Source organism: Periplaneta americana, chromosome 6 (genome assembly GCF_040183065.1).
Source record: "Periplaneta americana isolate PAMFEO1 chromosome 6, P.americana_PAMFEO1_priV1, whole genome shotgun sequence".
NCBI classification, from domain to species: Eukaryota; Metazoa; Arthropoda; class Insecta; order Blattodea; family Blattidae; genus Periplaneta; species Periplaneta americana.
The window spans coordinates 106,057,038-106,084,793 of NC_091122.1; the positions used below are offsets into that span (position 1 = coordinate 106,057,038).

General features: G+C 35.9%; 3 protein-coding genes across 11 annotated transcripts in view; 2 read left to right on the forward strand and 1 right to left on the reverse strand.

Moving 5' to 3' along the window:
- Rbbp5 (retinoblastoma binding protein 5) overlaps positions 1-1,130 on the forward strand; it is a 63,201-nt gene extending 62,071 nt beyond the window's left edge. The window contains exon 11 of the mRNA XM_069828720.1: positions 775-1,130. Within this exon, the coding sequence (XP_069684821.1) occupies positions 775-878 (104 nt within the window). The 3' untranslated portion in view covers positions 879-1,130. The remainder of the gene's footprint in view (positions 1-774) is intronic.
- On the reverse strand, positions 1,071-16,234 carry Tom40 (Translocase of outer membrane 40). The gene is made up of 5 exons (XM_069828730.1): positions 15,859-16,234; positions 11,015-11,383; positions 5,986-6,117; positions 3,694-3,873; positions 1,071-1,310 (listed from the first exon to the last, which is right to left on the reverse strand). The coding sequence occupies exons 1-5, from the start codon at positions 16,085-16,087 to the stop codon at positions 1,171-1,173; spliced, it is 1,050 nt and encodes a 349-aa protein (XP_069684831.1). The 5' UTR covers positions 16,088-16,234; the 3' UTR covers positions 1,071-1,170.
- A 335-nt stretch (positions 16,235-16,569) lies between these two features.
- Positions 16,570-27,756, forward strand: part of LOC138701630 (serine/arginine repetitive matrix protein 5) — a 57,633-nt gene continuing 46,446 nt past the window's right edge. The window contains exons 1-2 of one of the 9 annotated variants that reach the window (XM_069828722.1): positions 16,599-16,784; positions 24,828-25,469. The gene's annotated coding sequence lies outside the window, so the exon portion shown is untranslated. The other 8 variants (XM_069828724.1, XM_069828726.1, XM_069828729.1 and 5 more) reach the window with 8 other exon arrangements.

The following is a 27,756-nucleotide window of genomic DNA, read 5'->3' on the forward strand; positions in this document are numbered from 1 at the left end:
CCTCGTGAATCACTCTGTATAATTTTCCTTTCACGTGCTATTACTGAAAACGAACTGTAAAAATGCTACAGAGCTACTAAATTATCGCAGTACTTTGCGGCATTGGACTCATGTGACACTTGCAGTACATACTCTTAGGTCTACAAAATTGTTACAAACACTGAAAGTATACAGTATTCCGTAAATGTTCTATTAATATAGATCACTATCTTAGAGAACTTGGATGCTGCTGTTCTCAGAGATATGTTCTTTTCGTAATTGCTGTGAAGCTGTTCTAAATTTTTCTGTAGAATAAGTTGTGGAAGGCCTTGTCCGAGCTTCTCTGTCTACCTTTAGCCACATTTCAATTTTCTGTTGATAATGTGTGTTTCAAGGACTGATTATCATTTCAGTAGCATCACAGTTTTCAGAAACAAATCGATAATGAAAATTCTGTATTTTATATTACGAGACGTGCTAATATTATGCAAGTCATTGCTATGCATGTTTTGTAATATGGTGTGGACTGCAGACAGTATGAGTCTTGCAGATATTTCATTTTGGTTTTATATGAAGTACAGAGAAAAGTATTGTGACGTTGGAAAAATATATTTTTCAATATCTGGCATGTTCAAGTCTTTTCTGGTGATTTAGTTGTAAGTGGAAGTTAGAACCACATGAGGCAATACTTACAAAATGTAATCATTATTCTGAGGTTAAATGACGGAAAATTTGAGAGAATTATAAATTAATATTACAAGATGATGTTGGCAAGCAACATTTCTTTTGTTTCAGAACTTCATCCCTTACTGAGCAACAGGGCAAAAGATAAACAGCAGTCTGGAGGGAAGAAAGCAGCTGGTCGACCCCGAACTGATGATAGAAAGCGAACCAAATGAATTTACATGTAGAAAGCCAAGATGCATGTGATTTTATTATCTACAATAGATTTTAACAAATTCCTTCACCACCCTTTGGAAAATCAAGACTTCCTTCTATTGAAGTGCTAAAAATAAGAGAGGTTGGGCATACAGAACAGTACACAGATATGAAGGTAGGGATTTGGGAATTTGAAATTAAAAAAATGACCGTCGCTTTGTATAAACAACTGGAATTTTAAATTTATTCATTTAATAAACCTTTTAAATGTTGCTAATGTCTTTGTGTTAACAATTTCTAATATAAGGAAGTTTATCCAATTATTAGGCCACAACCAAGTCTGAATTGGTTCTTGCTGTGGTTCAAGGTTCCACTAAGTGCAAAGTTGAATGGCAGTGGCTGCAACCTTTTCTCGAGCACTGCTCCCACAGTCCAGTTTGAATCAACCGTTCCTGCAAGAGACAACAGTGTCACTAACATTTCAGCCACCTCTATAAAAGTTGTCAAAATATGTCTTAGATACAGTATTAATCACAATATTTATTCAGAAGCATTATATATGTGAACCTGTAAGTAATATCATTAATTTCTAAGTGTTCTTCTTTGAGATATTTCGAACAAAATACTTTAATACAATTTTGCTCGTTTGTGCTTCCTTTTCGGGGGAAAAAAAAATATATATATATATATTTTATGTGAAACATCTCATAGCATATTTTGGGATAGCTATTGAATTAATTCCGAATATGCTCAATCAGTTTAAGAGAGCAGTGTACTAGGATAATAAATGACTGAATGAATTTTAGTATTCTTGTTTAAATGTGCAGAAATTTGATTCAAACAAATGTAGCTTTCGTTCTGCAGAGGAATTTTAAAACTTGATGCACTGTAAGAATGCTGTGAAGATGCAGTTCACATATGCAAGAAATAGATGAGACAACAAGAAATGTAAACATAACACATTTACTTTTAAATTGGCTTGGGAAATTTATTTCTTGTCTGTAAGTTTACCGATTACTACCTTTAAAATTAAAGTGGGAGGTAACTATTTCTAACTGGCTGAAGAAAATGCTCGAAGTATGACAAACGGAGACTTTTTAAATCATTAATTATATTTGTATAACATAAAATAAGTTTTTCTTTATTGGCTATGTTTACCGATGTTTTCCTTTAGAGATTTAAATGTTTTAAAATTTTGTTTGCATAATGTGAAATGTGCATCATTATTGTTTATGGTCTCTAGAATATTCCATTGAAATAGGAGTGTAGAAATATTTCTTAATCTTTTCACTTTAATTTGGAATAAGTGTGTCTTATTGTCTGTAACATAATCTGCAGCCAGGAAGTCAAAAGGAGGATAGCAATGGCAAAGGAAACTTTTAATAGAAAAAAGAGCATCTTCTGCGGACCTCTGCAAAAAGAACTAAGGAAGAGACTAGTGAAGTGCTTTGTGTGGAGTGTGGCATTGTATAGAGCAGAAATGAAGAGAAGCATTTGAAATGTGGATATGGAGAACAATGGAATGTGTGAAGTGGGTGAAGAAAGAATGATGCTGAAACTGATCAGAAAGAGAGAAAGGAATTGGCTGGGTTACTGGTTGAGAAGAAACTACCTTCTGAAGGATGCACTGGAAGGAATGGTGAATGGGACAAGAATTCGGAGCAGAAGAAGATATCAGATGATAGATGACATTAAGATATGTGGATCATATGCGGAGAGTAAGAGGAAGGCAGAAAATAGGAAAGATTGGAGAATACTGGGTTTGCAGTAAAAGACCTGCCCATGGGCAGAACACTTATGTATTGTCTGTATTCTCTGAACATTTAATTAAATTTAGGTTGTAGAGTTTATTTTAAATTTTCCAAGATTTTGTTTAATGTGAAATGAGCATTGTTTATTCTCAGTTCTCTAACACAGTTTAAACTATTAAACGGTATATCATCTCTATTTTTTTCTTAGAGTTTAAAAACAATGTACATGGCAATGACTTTCAACAAGCCAGTTAAAGGGGTTATTCAGAGCAACATAACAATGTGTACTGTCTGCTGGTTGCAAGATCTCATAATTCATATATTTTAAAATGCTCGTTTTTCTGGAAAACTATTCTAAATATAACAAAATGGTATTTGACTTTTTTGTTGCTCTTTACTCAAGGAATCGCCTACCAGAATTAATAACATTACTTACAGTTCACTCTGTATACTATATAAGACCAGTTGAGAGTTAATGATCTAGTTCAGTTCTTCCTTTATTCTCTGTTGAATTTCCCCCACTTGTAGAAATTTACATGCATATTGACCAGAAGAAAAATACTTTAACAAAGGCATGCTTATAAAAGAAACCTCTCTCATATCTTTACAACACTCTTCTTAAAGATTTCACATTTACTATATACAGCTGAAAAGGCAAATTGAAGGTTTCAGATGTTAACATACTCTCTTATGACAAAATAACGAAGTTTTCAGAAGTTAATTCTCCCCCCCCCCCCCAAATTCATATTGTTTAATTTAAAGGCATGGCTTTTACCTAGTACAGTCCAAGGGAACATGGGAACTTAAGAATTATACAGTATTAAAAGAGAGAATGTGAAAAATTCTTGATGCAAGAATTGAAGCTAAGTTCCCTTGATGTCATCTGAGCTATGGTTTTTCGAAAAACAGCTTTGAAACATCAGAAATGTCTGTTCTGAAAATACTATGTCATTTTCATCTTGCATAATTATATAATACAGTACCTACTTTAATTCTATGTATAAAACCATTTTGGCAACATAAGATACTGTGTATGACGTGAATAGCTAATATCTATTGTTTAGGCTGCGGAATTGTCACTTACCTCGAAACACCAGATCAGCCTTGGGCAGATCAACTTGATAACCCACAGACGCAACTGATTCCTGCATCCTGAAATTCGTTTCCAGCTCTACTCCAAGCTGCAGTTGCTCACTTGCTTTCTGATAATAGCAGAGATGCAACCCAGCACCTCCTAATGTCCCACTCACAACACTGTCTGTTCCTATTAGGAAGAAAGAAAGTGACAAAATCACTACAGTAAAGCTGTATGACTTATTCTCAATAGTACAGTGGTTACCACTGCCATTAGATTCGCAGTTGGGAGGTTCAAATGTAAGTGACACTGCTGAATTTATAATGTTTAAAGAGAAGATTTATGGTAAGAGCTCAACTGAGAGGAGTTACGAAAAAATTACTAACAAGCTGTTTCTTGCCTCACCAAATTCCCTGCTTTGCAAACAGAGATTTCTGCAGGATCCTTTCTCAATGTGACTGCAGACATCATTGATGGATAAAGCAGGACTCAAAGTATCCAGAACTGGACACTTGGATAATATGCTTTAGCAGTATTATTTGAAATTCAGAAAGTAGCACTGCTTGTGCATCTCTCTCATGCATTGTAGAGGACATATGGTTCCCCATTTCTGCTCTCCTTGAAGTTGCTTGAAATTTCGACAAATCTGTTCTATGAATTGTCGAAAATCATTTGGATTATCGAAAATTTTTGTTACATTCGGTGTCCAAGATGTTTACAGAGGAACACAGATTATATGTAAAAGTTGCAAGTGTTTCGACATTTCTGACGTATTACCACAAGGAAGAAGACGAAATGTTGAGCTATACAGTAGCAGGAGATGAGATATGAATTACCCATACCACTCCTGAACCAAAACAGTAGTCCTTGCCATCAAAGCATACTACCGCATCAAAAGTTCAAGCATATAACTTTATCAAGAACGATAATGTACACTATTTTGGAATAGACAAGGTGTTCATGCTCCAGACACAACAATAAATGCTGCTTATTTTGAAACTTCGAAGAAGCTGTGATGCAGTATGTAATTCAAAATGAGATGCAAGATGCCAAGTGCCAGTAGTCTTCTGCTTCATAACAATGCTCAGCTACCCTCTGCTGTTCGAACTCAGAACCTTATCACTTCATTTAATAGTAACAAGTGGATCATCTTCAGTTCTGACCTAGTACCATACGACTTTCACCTCTCCCTACACCTGAAAAATTTCTGGCCAGCAATTTGAGGAAGATAATCTAAAAAGATGTGTATAAGCGGCCAACATTACAAGTGAAGAATATACAAAACATTATGCCCACTATAAGTGACTTGACTCAATAATGCCAACATCATGTGAAAAAGTAGTTTAAGTTACTCAAATATATAATAAAGAATAAAATTTCTCGATTTTTAATCCCAAATACTTCATTTCTGAGCACTTTCCATACACACTTGTATCTGCTGGCTAAATGAAATTAACTTCCATTACTAATTTTGCACAGTGTGCAGTACTTTGAAGTTAAGCAAGTAAAATTCTCAAGGACACAATCACACACAATACTGGAACTGACAAAAACAAAAGTAAATTGAATTTCAATAAAAGTGATATTTTTCATGGTTTATTGTATTAAATATTCTTATAAACGCAATTGTTTTACAAAGAAAAGTGAATTTAAATTTAGGATGTAAAATGAATGTAGAAGAAAAAAATGCTTATGGTTGGCTTGGCTTTGTGAACTGGTTTCTTTCTGCAGAATGTCATCCAAATGGAAGTCCAAGTGATGAGATAAACAATAGTAACATGGACTAACTTCATGTACATTTGTAACTTGGTGAATGTACAAAATTTCGAAGACAATGTTTGCAATCTTTTTAAGCTCCAAACACAAAGCTTGAGGAAAATGATGGAAGCAACAATTGTAATTTGCCTGTAAGATTAAACTCAAGATCTCACATACTGTAGCAGCCAAGTTTTGTTCAAAAATGTTTTCCACCATATATTTTCAATATACTAATGTTGCAACTATCCTCTGATTGAGATTCTGGCTGATATGTATATCTATTATCAGGCAGTACATCTCACTTGATGATATGTGTCAGAGGGAGAACAACTGTTTGTATGCATCTGAAGTCTGGCTAGTGTAATATGTAGCTAGTCAGTGATGTCTGCAATGGAGGGGGAAAGGAACTGGCCACCCTAACCCATTCTCTCCTGGCCTAGTTGCCTCATAAGTGGTGCCTTCTTGGTATCACTTGTGAGGTTCAGACCTGTCTTCGGACAATTGACTAAACAACAACAATGTTGCAACTTATTAATGACCTACCTGTATATCGAGCAGCAGCTGACAAAATTGCTATTTCTCCACTAGGAACACTAGGACCATACTGATACACAAGTTCTGCTCCTAAAGCAACATTTGGAGTAACAGACTGGAGGTAATGTGTGACTAAGAGACCTGCAACCAAAAGAAATTGAGTAAATATGTTTCAAATGTCATTTAGTTTATGACCTTGTATAAGGAGCGTATTACAGGACACTTAGATACAGAGCGAGTCAAAAGTCTGAAACCACTCTAATATATGTCTGAATCGACCAATTACATAACCCTAACCTTCCGCCATTTTTTATGCAACTTTGAAATTGCAAATGGAAAAGGGATCGTGTTAGTATTGTAATTGTGTGAAATTTTATGAGAAAAACCAATGGTGGAATCGGTTTTGAGTTATATTTAATAATTGTCATGATATAAAATATTAACTTGGACCCAGTTCAGTATAACAGCATATATAAAATAAAAATTTACAAAATGTGCTCATATGATGTCCATTTTCGGCAATGCACAGTCGTCTAGTTTTCCCCACTTAGAACATGCTGAAGCTTCTCAAGCTTTTCTTTGGGCTATTTGCAACACTGCAACCCGTCATAATTCATAACTGTTCATTTGTTATTCTCCAACACTCACTCACTCATTTTATCAAATACACTTATAGTATCACGAAATGCCTTTAACTTTCGTCACAGTGCAGTGTATGCTTCACAGTAGTGACAGTAATTGAAGTCTTCTACAACCATCAAAATAAAGAATGATAGCAGTTCTTTCCTATTTTGACAATGCCATCACAAAAATAATGAACTTTTTTTTTATAAGATTAGTAATTAAGAAAAGCTTCACAGAATTACAACAATGTACTGAATAACCAACAAAAGATAGTAAACATTAGACATGGCTTTCTATGTTAAAGATGCTTCTTAGAAGTGAAGTGCAGCAAAACTTTTATAGGAACTTTAATGTTCGATGTTACCTATAGGAACTGAGATATTCATATCTGATTCCACCATTGATTTTCTCATAAAATTTTACACAAATTTAAAATGGCAGAAGTTTAAGAGCATGTGTTTAAATTATTGATTCAGAATAACCTAACAAAGTATCAGATATGTATTAAGGTGGCTCCAGACTTTTGACTCACCCACTTGTTCTACAGGGAGCTAACTCAAAGGTTTCGGAATGTATTCCATCTTAAGAGAGATTCAAGTGCATATACGCATTGAGGATAATTTTCAGTAGCAAAATCATCCCTGCATTCCCAAAATTCCTCGAAGTATTTTCTCAGTCCTTGCTTGTACTCCTCACAATTATGAATTTTTGTATTACAAGAAGCAATATCTGTTACTTTCTTTTTTGCAGTATTTGGAACAGAATTTCAGAGTGTGGAAATATTGCAGCGAATACTATTAGCAGAAAATAAAATCAAAGTTCTTCAGCAAACTTAACAGCCCTCGTGCAGAACAACAGTTTCGTGGTCCCAATCACAATCTTCATATTACCGATTGAAATAAACATTCCAACTTTGATGATTTAGAGAAAAAACTCGAAAATCTAGGGAGATTAGTGAATATCATTTTTACTTGTTTAATAAAATGCGCAGAGTGAGATAAGAGTTTTAGTTGGTGTGTGTAGAGTGCACAAAAATTGCTAACTTACAGTGGCTGCAAAATTTTGCATGTAAACTACTATGTTCTCTGCCATGACACCGCTCCGTAGATTTGCGCAACAAGTTCATCAGTGCAATCAAAATCGTTAATGACTTTGAGAGCATGTTCAAGAAGAGCATTTGTAGACTATCCTTGCTAACATCTATGCATTTTAAAACTTCTTCAACATCCTCATCTTCAGTTACATATCACAAAATTGAAGATAACCGCGATTTCATACCGATGTCAGAGTTCTCACCCAGAATCAAAGCTACGAAAGGAGCTTTACAAACCTCTTTCCTAATTTTATCATACATGACTTCGCCCACTGAAAATTATTAAGTAATTCGAAATTGAAGATGAAATGCCACAAAACACAATGAAGTATTTTCAGAAAACTGTCGTGCCTTGCAATCTCATTCAAATGTTTTATAGAATGGTCTTTATTATTTGCGAATTCACTCCCGTCATGCCCTTTAAATGCAAGACTTAATTTTCCAAGACCCTTATACAATGGCGAATTTTTCTGTTCTGCCTAACAAGTTCACTATGCTTTTCAATAGAAAGCCTATACTGATCACTTAAAGCAAATTCAATACTTTAGGTTTTTCCAAAGAAATGGAGTTGTTTTTCCAGACTTATTGTGCCTTGCAGTCTTATGCTCGTGTGCACCATTCTCGATTAAAATTTGACCATGGTTAAGTCGGCACTTGACCATCTTCAATGCCAATTTGCGGAGTATCAATCTCGATCAAAGTTAAACAAGCGAGTTGATGATGATCAAATTTGATCACGGGTGTGGGACCGATTATCTTGAATTGAACATGGTCAAGTCGAGAAAACCAAAATGGCGGCACGATTTGACCTACTTGATGGAATTGAAGATGAAATGATGTACTGTATCTTGAACACGCAAATCACTGCGGAAATAACAGAATTGGTGTTATTGTAGAAAGCGTAAGTTTGTAGAGTAGTTACTTGAGGACAAAATATTATTTAGGCCTAATTGTCCAATTTTGTTAACATGATAATAAAGTAGTTATTCTATGCCGGTAATATTAGCCTATAGCAAAACTAAATGACCATTTTGTAGAATGCGAGATCATCACTTATTAGCTATAGATTTGCCGTTTGAAACTATTAAGACCTACATGACGTTTTGGACAATTAGGCTATTTACGCTTGAATTAAGAGAAATTACACGGATACCTTCCTTTCCCTCTTACTCCAAAATTCCAACCTTGTGAACACAAAATAAATGGATAAATTTCAGAACAAGGATACTTTCCTTTCCCTTTTACTCCAAAATTCCAACCTTGTGCACACAAAATAAATTGGCACTAAAAACTTCCTTTTCGTATGCATAATGATGCGTATTCGACATACACAGACGATTTTTTTTTTTTTTTTTTTTTTGTAATTTTAAAATAATTGTTAGTGAGGTATCCATATACTGAAATTTTCCCAAATAAATCATTGGCACTGAAATGTGTCTTTTCGTAAGCAAGATGATGAGCATTCGACAAACACATACATATCTGCTCTTTTTAGTAGCCTATTTCAAGATAATTGTCAGTGAGGTATCCGTATACTGAAATTTTCCCAATTATTATCAATAATATGAAATAACCACTGTATAAATTACGTTACAAATTATGTGGAATTATGTAAACACGTATAACTCATGTGAATTGTGAGGTTAAATCCAACCAGGTAGCCTGCTTTTCTCTTAGAGAACTTCCGTCAGTACTTTTATTCTGTAATATAGATGCATAATTGCTGACGAGTTCTAAAGGAATTCCCACTGCGAACTGTGAGAAGTTCGATGCTCTTTTCTTTTTTTCTTCCATGATTATTGAAACTTGTTATTTGAAAACAGCGAGGATGTTTGAAAGCAGTCCGACAAACAAAAACGAAGCAATAATTGACAGAGTGCGTTCGTTCGCTGTTTTATACGCGGTAACCTAGTGCTCAGATGATTCTTCTCAAGCGAGCGTACCGTCAGCTGACGGTACTGAGTTGATCGAGGGAAAATGTCGGTGCACCGCATCTGTAACTTGATCACTGTCAAGAATTAACCATGTTTCAGTGATTGCTAATAAACGGGGTAGATGATCGAGAATGGTGCACACGGCCATTAGAGTCGTTTGCTGGATCTGTAAATATTTAAATCACTGTAATCTGCAACATTCCACACAGATTTTTCACGAGAAAATAATGAACAAGGGCTGCAAAAAAGTTTACGCATTCCTACACATCCACAAAGCTGGTATTAACATCATTAACAGTACTACTTATGCCTGGCACAGATGTTCCCAGTTCGGCAATCTTATCTGCAGATGCAATTCTCAAATCACCAGGCTTATTCTATCACTTGAAAGTTGTGGCAAAATTACACATTTAGGGCCTACAGTATACAATATGTTGTAGTTAACTTAAAAGACACTATAATTAAAGCAGAGCTCTCACAAATATTTTTTAAAAGTATTAGGCCTACTAATAGTATTAACAAAATATGTCATGCAGCGGAGTTATAAAACACACACATGCGTGTTGCCAAATGTGGAACCTAAATCATATCCCTCGCACACTGGTATAAGTGATGTTCTTCCACTCAGCAGTTGCTTGTTTTCATATAGTTCAACTGATGCGAGAGATGCTATCGCATTTTGCCATGCAGGTGCAGCACACGAGTTATGCGTAAACTAAATTGTATCTTCTGCACAGTGGTATAAGTGACGTTTTTCCACTCAGCAGTAGAACGTTGTCTTGCTCTCACATAGCTTACCGATGCGACATACACAGTCACATTTCTTCACTGTTTATAAACTAGTGCTGGCACACGGCTTTGTCAGTGTAAAATACAGTGCAATCGAGAAATCTCTCTGCACTGCTTGTGTAGCCCGTGGCGGGAAGTAGTCTTCCCACCACGGTGTAGCTGAGAATCCACTAGAGAGAGAATTCAAGTGGCAGCACTGGCCGCTAAGCATATGATGGTCAAGGGATGTGAAGTTGCCAACCGGAATGAATGAGGGAGTGCCAACTTTCTATAGTATTACTAGAATTAATGGAGCTGCGGAGGGACTTTTTCCTTATTTCCATTGTTGTAGCAGCAACATTTAAAATTTGAATATAATCTTCAAATAATAATTATTATGTGTAAGAGGTATAACAACGATACACACAAAATAGAATAAATAACGATAAAATGTATTTTCTGTTCAGAAAAATTCAGGTGATGTGAGACATCACCCGCATCCATGCACACTGACCATGCAACTCATTCCACAGGGATGAACACTGCTGAGTTGCAGTGCTTAAGGGTTGGTCCCACTCTAAAATATACCTTCCTTAAGTCGTGCTGATAGCTTACTTACCTGATTCGTTAATAATATCCGTATTTCCTGCAGTACATGACGCAGTGAAGTCATTGCCCTTGTATTCTGTGGTCAGTTGGGTTGCTTGAAATTTGCTATTTTGAATTTGTGCTGCAAATTTAACTTTAACTCGTTGACCAATCTGGTGTACAATGTGAGCATTTAGATTGCCACTAGGATCTATATCCCCCAGCAAGACTGGAAAAGCTTCACTTGGAGAAATTTGTTTTGTTCCAACATATGTTGCTGCAAATCGGTACCCAGATGGCGTTACTGAACCCATGTTGATCGTGTGAGACACTTGAAAATGGTTGCTCAAGCCTTTATTTATCATAAGTTTGGCACCTTCGAATATAACAGGAAAAACATCTGTAAAATCAGAAAAAAGTAACAATGTCAGCATATAGGCCTATGATTTCAAGGTCTTATTACAAGTCACTCATTCTCATGGCTCTTCTTCAGTGCAATGACCTTGCATGTATAAATCACAATAGAAATATCTCTGGCGAAAACATAATACGGCGAATGCCAGTAGGGGAAGTTATCCCCACCCACATGAAATGTGCATTCGACACAACACTAGCCTATCACGTAGAGTGTGTGGTGAGCTTGTAGGAGAAAAGTGGAAAGGGGTCGTGGGCGGAGCTTAGCATTCGCCGTATTACGTTTTTACCATATCTCTTTCCTACAAAGTTCTCCTATAATATCAATCTCATAACAACACTTCAGTAAGTTTTTTAAAATTACGAAAATAAATAAACTATAACGAGGCTCTTTGCATTAAGTGTTAATGAAAAGATGGACATCATTCATTGTTAAGAAATGCAAAGATTTCTACATTCTTTTCTTAATGAAAGAACAATTCAAACCTTAGTAAATAATCATTTATCTTTAACCAAAAAAATTACAGGTGGTATACCTCAAGGTTCTGTTTTAAGCCCAAATTTATTTAATAATGTTACATTACTTACCTGATGTTGTGCCATCTGAGGTAAATAAGTATTTATGCAGATGATCTACAATATGGACTATGAACAACGATCTAAATTAATCATTAAGAGTTATACAAACAGCTGTAAATAATATCAGTAATTAGGCATCCAAATGGAATCTATCTACAATCAAAAACTGAATATACTGTCTTCACAAGAAGATATAGCTTAAACAACTATAAACTTCACATTTATTTGAATAATCAAGAAATTCCGTACAATCCAACTCCTAAGATCCTAGGATTAATTGTTGATGAAAAACTTTTACGGAAAACACATTTAACCAATGTTGCTTTACAGTGTCTACCACGATTAAATCTCTTGAAGATCATAGCTAATAAGGAATGGGGATCAGATATCACGACAATGCATCTGTTTTATAATGCTTATATAGGATCAAAATTGACCTTTGGATGTGAAATATGAGGAGAAGCATCAGCAACTCATCTACAAAAAATTTCTGTTCTTCAAAACTCAGCCTTAAGATTATGCATAGGAGTACCAAAAACCACTTTTGCCCTAGAAATTTAATGTAATATTCAACCAATCAGACATTATGTATTACAAAAGTATCTAAAAATTCATTTAAAATTGCAAGCCTCATCCAGATCTCGGATGTTTTTAAACTGTCAGATAATATCCTGTGTAATTTCTATAAAAATAAACAAAGAAGAAATACCAATTTATATCACAGACACATTCATTGTTAAAACTTCAGTTGTGAACGAAAATTCTTCATGCAAATGGGAGATTCCAGAACATAGGCCCTAACATACAATGATCCTCCATACATTCTTAAGTTAGATGCCATGGAATTACTCTGCAGCACATATAAGGATCACTTAAGTTCTCCAGTGCGGGAATTTGTGATAGGATAGATTAGATTAGTTTAGTTTACGCTTTACGTATGCCTTGTATGGTATATATATATATATATATATATATATATATATATATATATATGAATGTGATTAGTTAGGTTAGGTTAGTGTGGGCTTTTTGTATGCCTTGCATATACTAGGTGAAGTGAAATATGCGTTCTGCAATATATTTTGAAGTGTTCACTTTTAGATTATCTACATTGATCAATTCTTTTCAATTTTTACCTATTTTCTAATACCGGTAGACTATGTACGAATTATACGAATTCTTCACATTCCAAACTACCTTCCCTCTGAAAATTGGACCATTTTTCTACTTTTTTTCATCAAAAACCTTCAGTGTCGCGTGCTATAGAAAACTCATTATTATTAATACAGTAGAGACAGGACATCTTCAAAATTTGGCCATTTCCAGCTGGATACGGACATTTGGTAACCCTAGTTAAACTGTAGGTGAAAGTGAATGATAACCAAATGATCGGAGGTCAATGCTGTCATTCAACAATGTAATGCACCACAACCAATAAAATAATTATTTTCTTGAAATTTATTTCTTTTAACTTGGAGTGTATTTCTCTCACATAACTTATCCTAACAATTATCAAAGAAAAACCCTCTCTTCATAGGTGCAGAAGTTCCTGAGAGAGAGAGAGAGAGAGAGAGAGAGAGAGAGAGAGAGAGAGAGAGAGTACACACATTCTATAACATTCTCAGAACTGTCAATATTTCGTTTTAAAAATCTCAACACACAAATTTGCACCTTTCATTTTTGTGTTCAAGTATCTTTCTTTTATTTTCACTTTCTCTATATTTAAAGATTTTTTTAACTTGGGCCTAAGTTAAGTAAAAGATTCACTAGCACGACCTCGTCAAAAAGTTCGTCAATACTGATGATAACGTTAGGATTAGAATAAAGTTGTCAATAGGCCTACTGATGATGTTAGGTTTAGAAATGAGTGAATTTATAAAATAAGCTATTTCTCAACACTGCTCCAATGTAACTTATAACCTGAACCTATTTCAATCCAGGAAAACTGCTCAGTACCCTCAAAACTTCCATCCCATAGTTCGAGATATGAAATGCGCTGGTCGTAAAAGTTCAGAATACGCTATTTTTTTCTAAATCTATCTCCTTTCCTGGGAATGAGCTTCATAATCTGTGCTTGCAGTGTACAAAACAGCTATTATTTTACCGTTGGTGACTATGTAGCAGTTGTTATTTCTTGAAGAATGTAGAAACTAATGATTATTGTTCTCCTTTTCGAGCCCTAGTCAGAAAATACCGATAAATCGTCACTTTACTTGTACGATACGGACACGGATCTTAAAATACAAACTGCCTATACAAAATACGGACGTATGGTAACTCTAAATACAGTGCGTCTTTGCCATCATGCCCGTGATTGACAGGCTGTGTGCCCGGTGAGGGCAAGCGCACTCACGCAACTTAACTCGTTAAAACTTACAATGGAGCTTCATGCACAATATCTGGGTCCCTAATGATCAATATGTCGTTCTGTGATGCCATGTGGCCATGCAGATGAAATCAAGCCTCATCATTAAAAAAAAAAAAAAATCGATCAGAGACCAAGTTCATTATTTACTTTTTCTAACACCTAATTACAAAAATTAAGTCTGCGATTGTAATCTTGGGGCTGTAATTCATGATATGATGGAATTCTATATGGTTTTAGTTTCAATAATTTTGTTGCCATTCCTGCAGATGCTTTAAAAATCCCTCTCTGCTGTGCTAAACGTCTCAGAGACTTGCGTGGGCTACGCCTTAATGCCACACCAATTTCATCCTGTTCTTCCTCTGTAAGAACACGGCGCTTTTGTCGTCTTTTTCTCTATCATTTACAGAACCTGTTTCATTGATCTATTAAATAACCTTAATATTGTTTTTGTAGAGAGTACTGGCCTGTCAGGAAATTTACGTCTGAATTTTCGCTTCGTTGAAGCACACGATTTTCTATTCTTTATGTACGTGTTGTATATGTAAGTACGTTCCCTTAATGAATAGGTATCGGTTTTCTATGACGAAACGATCTGTTCTTCATCTCAGCTAAACGAATATTGCCAGAGGCCAAGTTACAGACGTCGTAGTGTTGATATGAATGGGAATGGTCTTGATTAGCTGCGTCAGCATAGATGTCTTAGCGGCAGAAGCACGGCCTCTCACCAGGCATGCAGCCGGTCAATCATCACTGTATTATAATCCTTTGTCATAGATGAGACTATTTACACTAATAATATAATAATAATAATAATAATAATAATAATAATAATAATAATAATAATAGTGAAATAGCAAAGAAAATGCGTGAGATTATTGGTTTACTCTTACTGAAACTTCGGCATCACCTCACACTACACAAGGGAGAGAAAACTTACGTATTTAAATAATTTTCACATTCTTCGGCCTCATATCAATGAAATAATCCCCTCAACTAATCCAGTACAGTAGCTTTGTCACATACCTCAGCTTAATGTCACTTAGCCATCCCCTCATTTAAACCATAAAGAAACTTAAATCAGACGCCAGTCCCGTAATTATGTGGTGGGGGTCGATATCGCAGATTGGTCAAAATGTTTCCCACTAGGCCTATTCTTTTCGAACTCGATAGTCTAAATGCCTAGTTTTTCTAGCCAGAAGGTGTCCTTGTGTACTATCTCTCTATATTTTGTAGGTGCCACTGTGGTTCCACTGCATTATATTTTCTCCTGGCTCCTAATTTATACCATTACATTGCATGCGTTAACCTCTGCCTTTAGTATCAGTCTATAGGAACTATGGTCTTGATGGAAATGGACTAAGACACACATATCTTAATTTTTTTGTAGTTATTACACGTCTTTCCCTCTATATCACATAACACTATCACTGCAATATCGTTGATAAGACGACCTACGTAAAAAAAATTAAAAAGTCCACAATCACATGTATTAAGTATACTCATTGTTTGTTTACCTTTACACTTTTTATGTAAGTCCTCCATTGAGCCAGGATTTTCCAATCCATTTTGTTGGTTTATCTGTGAAGAAACACTATCACCAGCAGCTGGTGTTTTAGTCCCTGAACCCTCAGTTTTCACAAAATTCTGCGGAAAGCCAACAGTGGGAGGAGGAGGTGGAGGCATGGACCCCGGCGGTGATAAGCCACCTCCAGGAGCTTGAGATGCAGCCATAACATTACCCATACTTTTATATAAAAATGTCCAAGTATTATAATTTTACACAAACACTACCTCTCAGAAAACACGTATGAAAATTTCTTCTCAACTCACGGACAATCAGACGGTGCCATTTGTATATGCTTTCCAAATCATTCCGATTGGTCGATCAATAACTTTGTCATGGAATGACAATAATGTATACGAGCGAGTGTAAGTTAATTTTTTATATAATCCGTTGTAAAGTGGCGTAATCATGAAAATAATTCTCAAAATTTCTAGGCCTTAAGGAGTTTGAATTGTTTATTGAATTTCTTAATGCTTGTGTAGTGCAGCTCATATACACATCTCAGATAATTATTTATTAATACTTTTCGGTATGGGGTATCATTTAGGGAACATATGAGTAGAGATTTTTGCAACAGATGGCAGAGTAGTAGTGCGGAAAGCTTATACGCGTTCAGAATCAATGAATGTATTCCAGGTTAACTTCCATATTCCATTGTGAAATGAAGAATTTTGGGAATTGTGGGTAATTTTGTTGTAGACGAGTGCAGTTAGAAGGCTTTTCTAATATTTGTAATTGCAATATTTATTTATACATATTATATCTTTCTGTGGACCTTCAATAAGAAGCAAGAAGACGTATAAATGGAAATGTAGTGTATTGTTAGTGCAACTCGGATATTGCGATGTGATACAATTGTGGTAGTTTGATTCCTCCGTAAGCATTGGCTTATATCTTAAAGTGAATGTGTTTATTTCCTTCAAATTCGTAAATATTTTACAAGTCTGGCTAGTCTTAATCGCCGAGTACTTCAGCACAATCAAACAGAGTTATAGTATTTGTGTAATACGTTTATTGTTTCATATAATGTGGATTGCGGTGAAGGCTGTCATATTTTCAGCATTCTGGCATTGGCCTAATATTTTGTAGCGCGATATGCCTAGCTTTAAATTGTTCTGTTAAAAAACTCTGCATCTTTAGTCTATATATATATATATAAATCTTATACATTTCTTGGTATAATTCATTGCACTATATATTCATGCAAGAAGTTGTAGTTATTTTCTATAGGCCATAATAGCACAGTGGAACCGAAGATTCCGTTGCATTAGGGCACTATCAGATAGGACGTACATAAATATTTATAATGTTGCGATCGTTTCATACAATGTTTTGCTATGGTGAATAACATATACTTAGGGAACTCATTTTATAATTCCTTCAGTTCATTTCATCATCATCAAATCTTAACGTAGGCCTGGATAGAGATTACTTCAGAATAAAATTGAAGAATAGTTTAAGTGGTTATTAGCCATAATACGCCGCTGAGTTACATTTGATGTCGCCCGTTTTTCACACAAAGCTTATTTTGCATTAATTCTTAAAAGTGACTTGCGGTTTGTTCAGGGATGATGGGAATGAATAGGATGAAGGTTACTTATGTTTCTGACACTATAGGAAATTGCTAAAATACCTTGAAAATGCCTTGGATTTATAGTATTGATTAGAAGAAATTCATGTGATCACTAGGAGAGCTGTATGCCCACCCAATCCGCCCCAAATACAAGTACGTACCTTATAGTTATATGAGAAATTGTGGTGCTTGAATGAAGAAACGGCCATATTTAGTTACTGTAACTTAATTTGAAGCAGAGGAGTGGGTTTCAGTGTCACCAACATAGTACTAACACTACACACCTAACCTCTCACATAATATTACACACCTAATCAAACCTAACCTAACCTATCTTGTAATTCACACCTAACCTAACCAAATGTAACCTGTCACATAATACTACACACCTATGGTAACATACCTCACGTTTAGTATCATTTCGTTTGCATATATTGCCATCCCTGCTACTCGTGTCGAGTGGCATCTAGTGAAACTGAATCATAATGGCGGGTAGAAAATGTAGCGACTTTAATAATTACATTTAGTTTGTTCAGTGTATGTTTTGTGAAATATTAAATGTGTTAATATGTAGTAAACAAGAATTGAAATGTATTGTGGCTGTGATAAAAGTGTTGAAAATTAATTTACTTATGGCGCTATATTGGCAGTGATAAAAGTGTGATTCGTTCAGTGGCCGCTTGATACTCTACCTTGTCCTACAAATGTATTTAGGCATACTCGTATATTCTTGGGTTCTAGTCGAGTCATGCATATCATATACAAAAAACAGCCTACCTACTTGAGTGTCGACGCCAATTTCACACCGAAAATAGAAGTCGAAAGTTGCTGTGAAATTGGTGGCTGGCGGAGAGGTGCAGACATGCAGGATCGCTCCATCGAGGTGGAAGGGTTATGCGGCATTTAGAGACAGCATATATATATATATATATATATATATATATATATATATATATATAATTTCCATGCGTTTCTTTACTGATCACAGAGAAAAAGCGAGTTTTCTTAGGTTTGAATCATTGATAGGTTAGGTTAGTTTAGGCTTTTAGTATGCCTTGCATATACTCACAATTGCCTAAGAATGTGCACGTTTCTCCAAGGCATGTCAAAAGCCTAGACTAACCTAACGGATGTAAATACACTTGTACTGTAATGTGGTAACAAATAGTAAAGAAAATACTTTTTTAGCTATCCTTTCTCTTCTTCCTCTCTCCTTACTTTTTACTGCTGTTAGTGAATTTCTATGTCAACACATTTTATATATATTTTAATTATAGCTATTTACCATATTAGATCTACAGGGAATCGATGCAGGGACCTTCTTCTTAGTAGTCCCTCAACTTAACCACTTGAAAATTTCACGTTTAAATTGTTTACAAGACATAATTACCTTTGATAATGTCTTTCAGCTAACAATACAAATTAATTGAGGATAAACTCCAGAACACGGACTGCACCCTTTCCCTCTTACTTCAAAATTCAAACCTTGTGCACACAAAATAAATTCTTGGCACTGAAGAGTGCCTTCCATGTATTGTGGGTCCCTATCACCACGGCATGGCGCATCCTCAGGTTGCGGATAGAGGAGACGGCCTCCAGATATGGAGGGTAGCTGCGAATATATTGAATAAGCAGTCTTGGACAGCCGATAAGGGGTGGTCCTCCAGCTTGGTGGTTGGGCAAAGGGATAACAACCCATCACCGTAAAAAACAGCTTGTTACGAATCCCTACAATAAGCCTCAGAATAGGACTGATTCTCTGGCACGACCACAGCAAAGGAATAAGGTTTTGAGATTTGGCACTTGGAACGTAACTAGTCTTTATAGAACAGGAGGGGTAACATTAGTAGCAGAAGAACTAGCTAGATATAGAATAGACTTCGTGGGAGTACAAGAGGTTAGGTTAGATGGGAATGGCATATCACAAATAGGAGATTACTTGTTGTGTTATGGGGAAGGAAACAATAATCACCAATTAGGAACAGGATTCTTTGTTCATAAAAGGCAACAGTAACAAATATAAATGACACTCTGGAGGAAATTAAACGCAGAATAAATATGGGAAATGCGTGTTATTATTCGGTTGAGAAGCTCTTATCAGCCAGTCTGCTGTCCAAAATTCTGAAAGTTAGGATTTATAAAACAGTTATATTACTGGTTCTTCTGTATGGTTGTGAAACTTGGACTCTCCTTCTGAGAGAGGAACATAGGTTAAGGGTGTTTGAGAATAAGATGCTTAGGAAAATATATGGGGCTAAGCGGGATGAAGTTACAGGAGAATGGAGAAGTTACACAACACAGAACTGCACACATTGTATTCTTCACCTGACATAATTAGGAACATTAAATCCAGACGTTTGAGATGGGCAGGGCATGTAGCACGTATGGGCGAATCCAGAAATGCATATAGAGTGTTAGTTGGGAGACCGGAGGGAAAAAGACCTTTAGGGAGGCCGAGACGTAGATGGGAGGATAATATTAAAATGGATTTGAGGGAGGTGCGGTATGATGATAGAGACTGGATCAATCTTGCACAGGATAGGGACCGCTGGCGGGCTTATGTGGGGGCGGCAATGAACCTTCGGGTTCCTTAAAAGCCATTTGTAAGTAAGAAGAGTGCCTTTTCGTAAATATAATGATGCGCATTCGACAAATGCAGACAAATCTACTCTTTTTAGTATTTTAAGACATAATTTGGTAGGTGCAATCCGTGTTCTAAAATTTTCCCCATTCATCATATAGGCCTACATTTGTACAGTAAAATGGACGAACATTTCCTACAAGATACTCTTTCCTGGATATGGCCAAACCGATTTAAACCCTGTATGTCTAGACACACACACACACACAGATCAGATGAGGTGTGAACAGGAGTGACGGGGTTTTCACTGTGTGCTGCTGATATACTCACGGTGGGGAATGGACAGTGTAGAGTTGCAGTGATGCAACCATTCAAGTTTCCATAACTATTTTAAAAAGTGTCTTACTTACCAACTTTATTGAAGAAAGGTGCTGAAACTGGCTGCCTTCGTTGTCTACACATTTTTGGCATATCTTTATGAAATGTCCCATAACTTTGTCTTATATACAGAAATAAAAATCGCAGGGAGTTAGGTCGGGGTACTGAGGAGGCCACAAATCGCTACTAATAATTCTGTCCTGCTGAAACACAAGTTCAGTTTCTCACATCGAAATATCGGCTGTATGAACTATAGCTGAGTCTTGTTGGAAGTATGCGAAATCACGCTCCCTACCAGTTAATTCTCTAAAGAAGGGGTTCAGAATGGTATGCACATGTGAGGAAATCAATTGAATACCCCCCCCCCCCTATAATAAGGGTATAAGTACATAGGGAAACCATGCAACATATACCCTTATTCCGGGAGGGGGGATATTCAGTTGTATTCTGAAAGAAAATGGGCCCTATAATTCTTTCTCTGCTCATGGTGCACTATACACCAATTTTTTCGTCATGAAGGGATACTTCCTAAACGATATTAGGTTTTTCAGCACTCCAATAACGATTGTTTTGCAAACACACATAACCATGGAGGTGGAACCATGCCTCATCTGAAAAAAATATTAAATATTGGTCCATTAGTCCATTATGAATATTATTCAGCATCTACTCACAAAATGCGCGCCTATGTGCAGGATCACCCTGTTGAAAAGCATTACGTGTCTTAATTATTTTATGCAGCTGCAACTTTAACAATTTAGTAGCTTTTTGCAAAGAGCCATAAGAAATTCGTACTTGATGTGAAAGGTCCCTAATCGATTTTCTAGAAGACTGTTCCAATTAATGACCAGTGTCGTCTAATATTTTTTTCTGTGAGAACTGTATGCTGTCTATTTTGTTTCTTAGGCTGAACACTTCCCGTTGCCTGAAATGTATTATAAATAGAGCCCCTATTTTTTTTTTTTGTATGAACGATATCCGCGAAATTTTGGCTTTAACATTTCTTTCAATGTATCTTGGTTTTATGTATCCAATAATACCAAGTTTTGAACCCGCGAAATATTGCGAAATTGAGTATAATCGCGAAATAGATGATCTCCTAACAAATAGCGAAATACGCGACACAATTACCGCGAAATTTATACTCTTTCAATTTTAAATTCTGTTAAATTTCCAAAAGATGGAAGGCACCTCAGAAGCACAACAATTCTTTACTCTTTGACCATGACTATTGGCCATATTGCTCGGCAAAACAGAAATACTGAGAATTTGAACTATGGAATGAAGTAGATTGTGGAAGTGGCTTGTAGGAAGTGCATTGTAAACGACATTTCATACAAGTTGAGAGGATGTGAGTGCATTTCTTTCCCCTTCTACTTGCCCTGAGTTCATCAGTGACAGAGCAGTAGCTGTTACCTCTTATACCTGCACTCCCCCCCCCCCTCCCCAAGCTGTACACGCAAGAAAATGAAATATTAAATAAAGTTTATAAGTGAATATGAAATGCAGCCACACAGATGTTTGATAATTACATGTTTGAGTATATTTTAGTGTCGTTCTTACAATATTTTCAACTAATAATAAATTAAATTAAGGAATGTTAATTTGTATTATGAAGTCATGAGGGAGCGACACAGTGCAGATTGTCCCATTGTGTATGCTGTAGAGTAGCAACTAGCAATGAAGAAAACATTTATCTTCTGCTCTGAGTAGATTTTAATGTGTCAGTTGATATTAACAGCAATAAAAATGAAATATAAACACTTAGTATAGACTTTCGAAATACATATTGGTGGTAAAAATTGTTAATATTAACATTTGTTACTGTGTTCAAAGTCAATTAGTCGAAAGTTTGTGAAATGGACAGTAGCATCTTCCCCTTCGCTGATGATAGAGAGTGTTAGTAGAGGGGAAAGACATCTGAACCGAACTAAAATGGGGAATAGTATGTGTAAAATCTGTAGTAATCTATCATGATCTGAACGTTGTAGTGTTTTTAAACGAAAATGTTGTTATATATAATGGGAAAATCTAAAGTTGTGATAGTGTATTCTAGAGCACGAGAATATAAAGATAAGGGATTTTATGTTTTCAACAAACACGTGTTGATGTGTAAATATTGTAACATATGAATAAATTTGGGGCCCAAGACACATGCGAAAAACAAAAGCATTGCAAACAAAGTGATGTCCATACAAAAATAAAAATAAGCTCGATGCAAAATTGAAAAAGTTAGCAGCAGAAAGTGTGGAAAAACTCGCGAAATTGTTGAACGATGACTCAGCAGGAGATGTATTTCGAGCAATAGCCAGACTTTTGTACCTCCCAAATATACTTAGAGCAAGAATTGATGACGTGACAGAACTCTTAAATAAGATCCCATTGTTCAAAGGATTCTCTAAACAAGATTTTGTGCAATGTTATATTGCATTACAGATGCAAGTAAAAGAGGTATCTGAAAATGCAGAGAGTGATGATTGTGTGATACAAATCTTGAAAGGTTTACATGAAGACTATGAGTTGTTTTCAATGAAGTGTCTTGCAGCTCTATGGTTTCCTACCACTAACGTAGAAAGTGAGAGGGCATTTTCTGTTTATGGAGATATTCTAACTGACAGGCGAACCAGCCTCCGCTCTGACAATGTTGAAACAATTATGTGTTTTTATTTTGGTAATAACGTATAACATTTGTGAAATGAGAAAATCTAATTTTTTGCTTTGTTTTAGGAATTTAAAAAAAAAAAAAAAAAAGAAAGAAAACTTAAGCTTTGTCGTGAAATAACCACCGCTTTATAGGTATATGTTTTAAGCACTGCTTTGGAGGATTTTAATTCACAAAATAGGGCCCCTAATTATAAAGATTATGGATTCTTGTACGTGATAGAATTTTTACATCCAGGAATTGTTTTCAAACCACATTCATATTTGGCTGGCAGACTGGGTTAACACATATGAATCATAAATATATACATGTTGTTCAATAGTAAACATTTGATTAGCCATTATACAGTTCACACTTATTCACACGTTCACTTTAAATGCACAAGAAAGCATTGCACAATACTCCATATTATGTACTGTGTCACTCGCCAGTCACTTGGAGATTGATTCATTAACCTTGACATGAGCCAGAACGAACATGTGCTTGCTTGCGTTATCGCCTCTGCCAGCCCACTATTCCTTGCTGTGAGAATGTCAGCAGTGCACAGTGAAAACCCTTTCACTCCTGTCCACAGCTCATCTGATCACTCTGTATATATCGTCTACAACAGTAGAGCTTACGGATAAAGACAGCAAATAACATATAAGTTGAGTGACGTGTATTTTTTGTGGATAATTATGTACTTTAACTGATGGCGCGCTTTCTCGACAAAATTTATTTAGAATTTTTTATTTTACTTGGGGAATATGTAGGAACTACAAAAATTTAGTGGAAAACAATAATTTTTATTTTTTCTAAGTAGGTAGTGCCTACGACTTTAAGGTGTATTCTTGGGTAGATTTCAGTGTACGGAGCGACAGTGAGCAACTTAAGGTTGGTGTGCTTGTTTTAATGTTCTTTGTATAGAGGACTTGCTGTACGTGCAAAGGTAATGTGCAGTTCATTTATGTTCTAAGATTATATTATGCCTAAACCGTCAAAAACCGACATAACATAGGAGTGTTAACCCTAAAACCCCACATTTTCACTCATATCCCTTTGAGAGTACAAAAGTGGCATATGTGACTCATTGGCGTATTATGGTTGATTACAGCTTAGGTTGTAGGCTGAATGTGCAGAATCTTATAAATGTCAAATTACAGGTTATGACGAACAGCCCTTTTAAAACCATAAAATCACTGTAGTTATATATTACTAGCGATTCTAGACATGATTTCAAGAGGAACTAAAAGTAGGTCTACATGTTAAACCAAGTAGTATATGAATAATATGCTTCAGGGTTTTATTAAACTGCAGTAAATGTTGTAATGTTCGTATGCATGATTGTGCTTGTGACATGTGTTCCGTAATAGTGATTGTGAAAGTGATGGCAATTATGAGGTGCCGACAGAGTCTCACAACAAAATAAGGGATGTTAAGAAAACCAGGCACAACAAAATCATTCTCAGTATTGGAAAATCCACTCTTCATTGTGCTATGTGACTAGTAAATTTTCTCAAGTTTTGACACATCTACATGCAACATCGCTACAAGTGTGCTTTTGCGCTTTTGTCAATATATTGGAAAATCGATTTTGTTAAGTCGAAAAAATTATTGTGCTGTCCATGTAGGACTGCATGTGAACTGCAAGTGAAATTGTGTCTTCATATTTTATAGCTACTGTTGTAACTTTACTGCAGTTTATAACAGCAGATTTTGTAAACCTTCTATAACCTATATTTATAGTTTGCTTGTGCAGAACAGAAATCCGGTGGTAACGACAGCCAGACTTTTTGCATGAAGGAAGTGTATTCTGAACAAGTGGATCACTAATGTTTATTGTCATAGCTCTGTGAATCGCGGTAACTGTCTCTGAAGCTATACGCGTCTAGTCTCATGGCATAGAACTGTCACACGAAGTGTAAGTATGGATGTCTCGTCTGCTGTGGAGGAAGAGCAGGAACTGTGTAGATTAGTATGAATGTGGTTAGATCAGAATGGTTCCTGAGTCCTGCAGTTCTTCACCTTCGCACTCAAGTGATGGAGAGCAACTTCGTCACGTCGGAGACGTCCCAGCAGCCGTCGTCGACCCGTGACGATCATGGTTGATATCGTCGTGGCTGTTCCGTCATCAGCAGCAGCATTCCGTCGGTCCGTTTGTCGCGTTACAATGCCAACGCGTCCGGTTTCACGGTATTTCGAAGGCTGCTGACCCCAATCGCAATTGAATGACGGGTATCCCCGATCTCACCATGGCTCCGGTGTACGTGGCTTGATGTCATGCTTGCTGCTGACCATTCGGTTCGGTCCGCTTGGTTGTCGGTTGTCGCGACGCTTTTCTTGAATCGAAATCCAAGTCCTTGAGATATGAGGCGCCTAGAAATCGAGGTATGGATGTCTGTGCAGTGTTGTTATAAGCAAGGTAGGAGGATATCAACTTGTTTTAAGAGCGAGGAACAGCCCCGGCTTTAGGAGTGGAGTGACACTGTAAATCAGGTTTAACTGCAAGATGTGGTTTTCCAAACTGTTCCACAGGTTCCTTCAAGATGCATTGTGTAACTTATTAATGTGTTGTATGGTGAAACCTCTCAGTATGCGAACATAGTGCACTAGTCACCAAATATCAACATTGCTCTTATGAGCCATGTTTTAGTTTCATTCAGTACATGTTCAGTGTTTGTTAGTAGAAGTTATGTCTTTTTTGCACGTAACAATTGATATGTAGCTATAAGTAAAAGAAAACTATTTAACCATTCGCTAAAAGCATTTTAAACTGAATTAATAAAAAGGCCCAGCATGGACAGTGGACTATGTTGTTATTGGTAGGTTCTGCCATGCTAATGTACATTGCATGATACACCTATTTTTTCATAATGAAGATACCCATATGAGAAATTTCATAAACTGCTCACAGGAAAGTAAATAGTTTGCAGGATAAATGTGTTTCATTGACAAGGTTGGCAGAAAACGGGTAGAGAATGTATAAAGTTTAGACAGAACAGTTTTTTTTTTCATTCTCCACGTCTGGTTAGTTATGACAGGCTACTGTTGCTCCCATCATTTCATTGTTATGGTTTCTTAAATCGAAATTTGGAGTTGTATGTTGGGAATGATTGAGTTTAATTTGAAATTATGATGAAGTGAAAACAATCATTCTCTATTTTTGTCCATAAGAAAGATAATTGAAACAGCAAAATAAATTTTTTTAAATAAAAAGAACTACATAGAATAGTCGTGGTAGTGGTGGTGACAATGACATTTTTCGAAAGTAATGATTTGTGTTTATAAGTGTACCGTACGTCTAATCTTTTCGAAAATAATGTATTAAAAAATCAGAATGGCTCTGCAACTAAAGGTTGTTAATATGAGAAGTTCCACAAAGAGTCCAATAAATGTGAGAGGTTTCGCCATGCTATTATAGGTTTATTATTGAGTATAAGTAAACAAGTAAGGCATTGGTAATTTTATAATGATTCGAAATTTTGTCTCTGAAGTTTAGTGCATTGGGATAAGCAACAGAAGTGTTCATCTTTGACTTTGTGTGACTAGTTGCTGTTTTTTTCTAATGGGTAATATCTCATACAGAAATTTATAGCAGTGAACTAACTATGAAACTCTAGTTAAAGGAGAATGTAATCTTAGTGAATATAATAATGAAACATAAGCCTATATTAAGAAGCAAGATTCCACACCTGTGGAGTAACGGTCAGCGCGTCTGGCTGCGAAACCAGGTGGCCCGGGTTCGATTCCCGGTCGGGGCAAGTTACCTGGTTGAGGTTTTTTGCGGGGTTTTCCCTCAACCCAATATGAGCAAATGCTGGGTAACTTTCGGTGCTGGACCCCGGACTCATTTCACTGGCATTATCACCTTCATCTCATTCAGATGCTAAATAACCAAAGCGTCGTAAAATAACCTACTAAAAAAAAAAAGAAGAAGCAAGATGGGAAATTATGTGACTACCAAAATCCAGGGAAAATCATCATCATCATGAAAAATTAAAATGTTGGGATTTACTCGGAAATGAGATGAATGCTCATAGAAAATTGAGAAAATCCCATCGAAACATAAATGGAATAATACAATGCATTGAAAAACAGCACTTGTATGAGTGAATGAAAGTCAGTAATACATAACACTTTCCTGACTCTGAAAAGACAGGTTGATATTACAGATTACGTAAATATTGCAAAATTGTCTTAAGTGACATATGATGCAACACTTCAACAAATTACACTTATAGACCACAAATATGAGGACTGTGAAGAAAATCCATCATAGCTGCTCGTGTAGTCCTTGTGATTGCATGATATTCATGAGCAAAGACCAGAAATTCAGCCATTATAAATCTTTAAAATAGGCAGGAAAAACTAAAATAGGTAAAAAAAAAAAAAAAGATAACAAAGGAAAACATAGTATTAGGCTTATATTTTTATTATTTATCTGTTTAATCAATCGGCATATTTGTGTTGACATTGTGGTGGATATTTTGTTGTAATTTTCAAGTTTAAAAATGTTTCTATCTACACTTGACAGCAAAGTTTTATGAAATTGTATTGGCTTATTGGTTACACATTACAACCAAATGTTTTTTTTTTATTTATTTTTTTAAGTTTCCTACTGTCATGTTCTGTTTCCTGTCAGATAATACAGTTTTCATACAACAAAATGACCTCT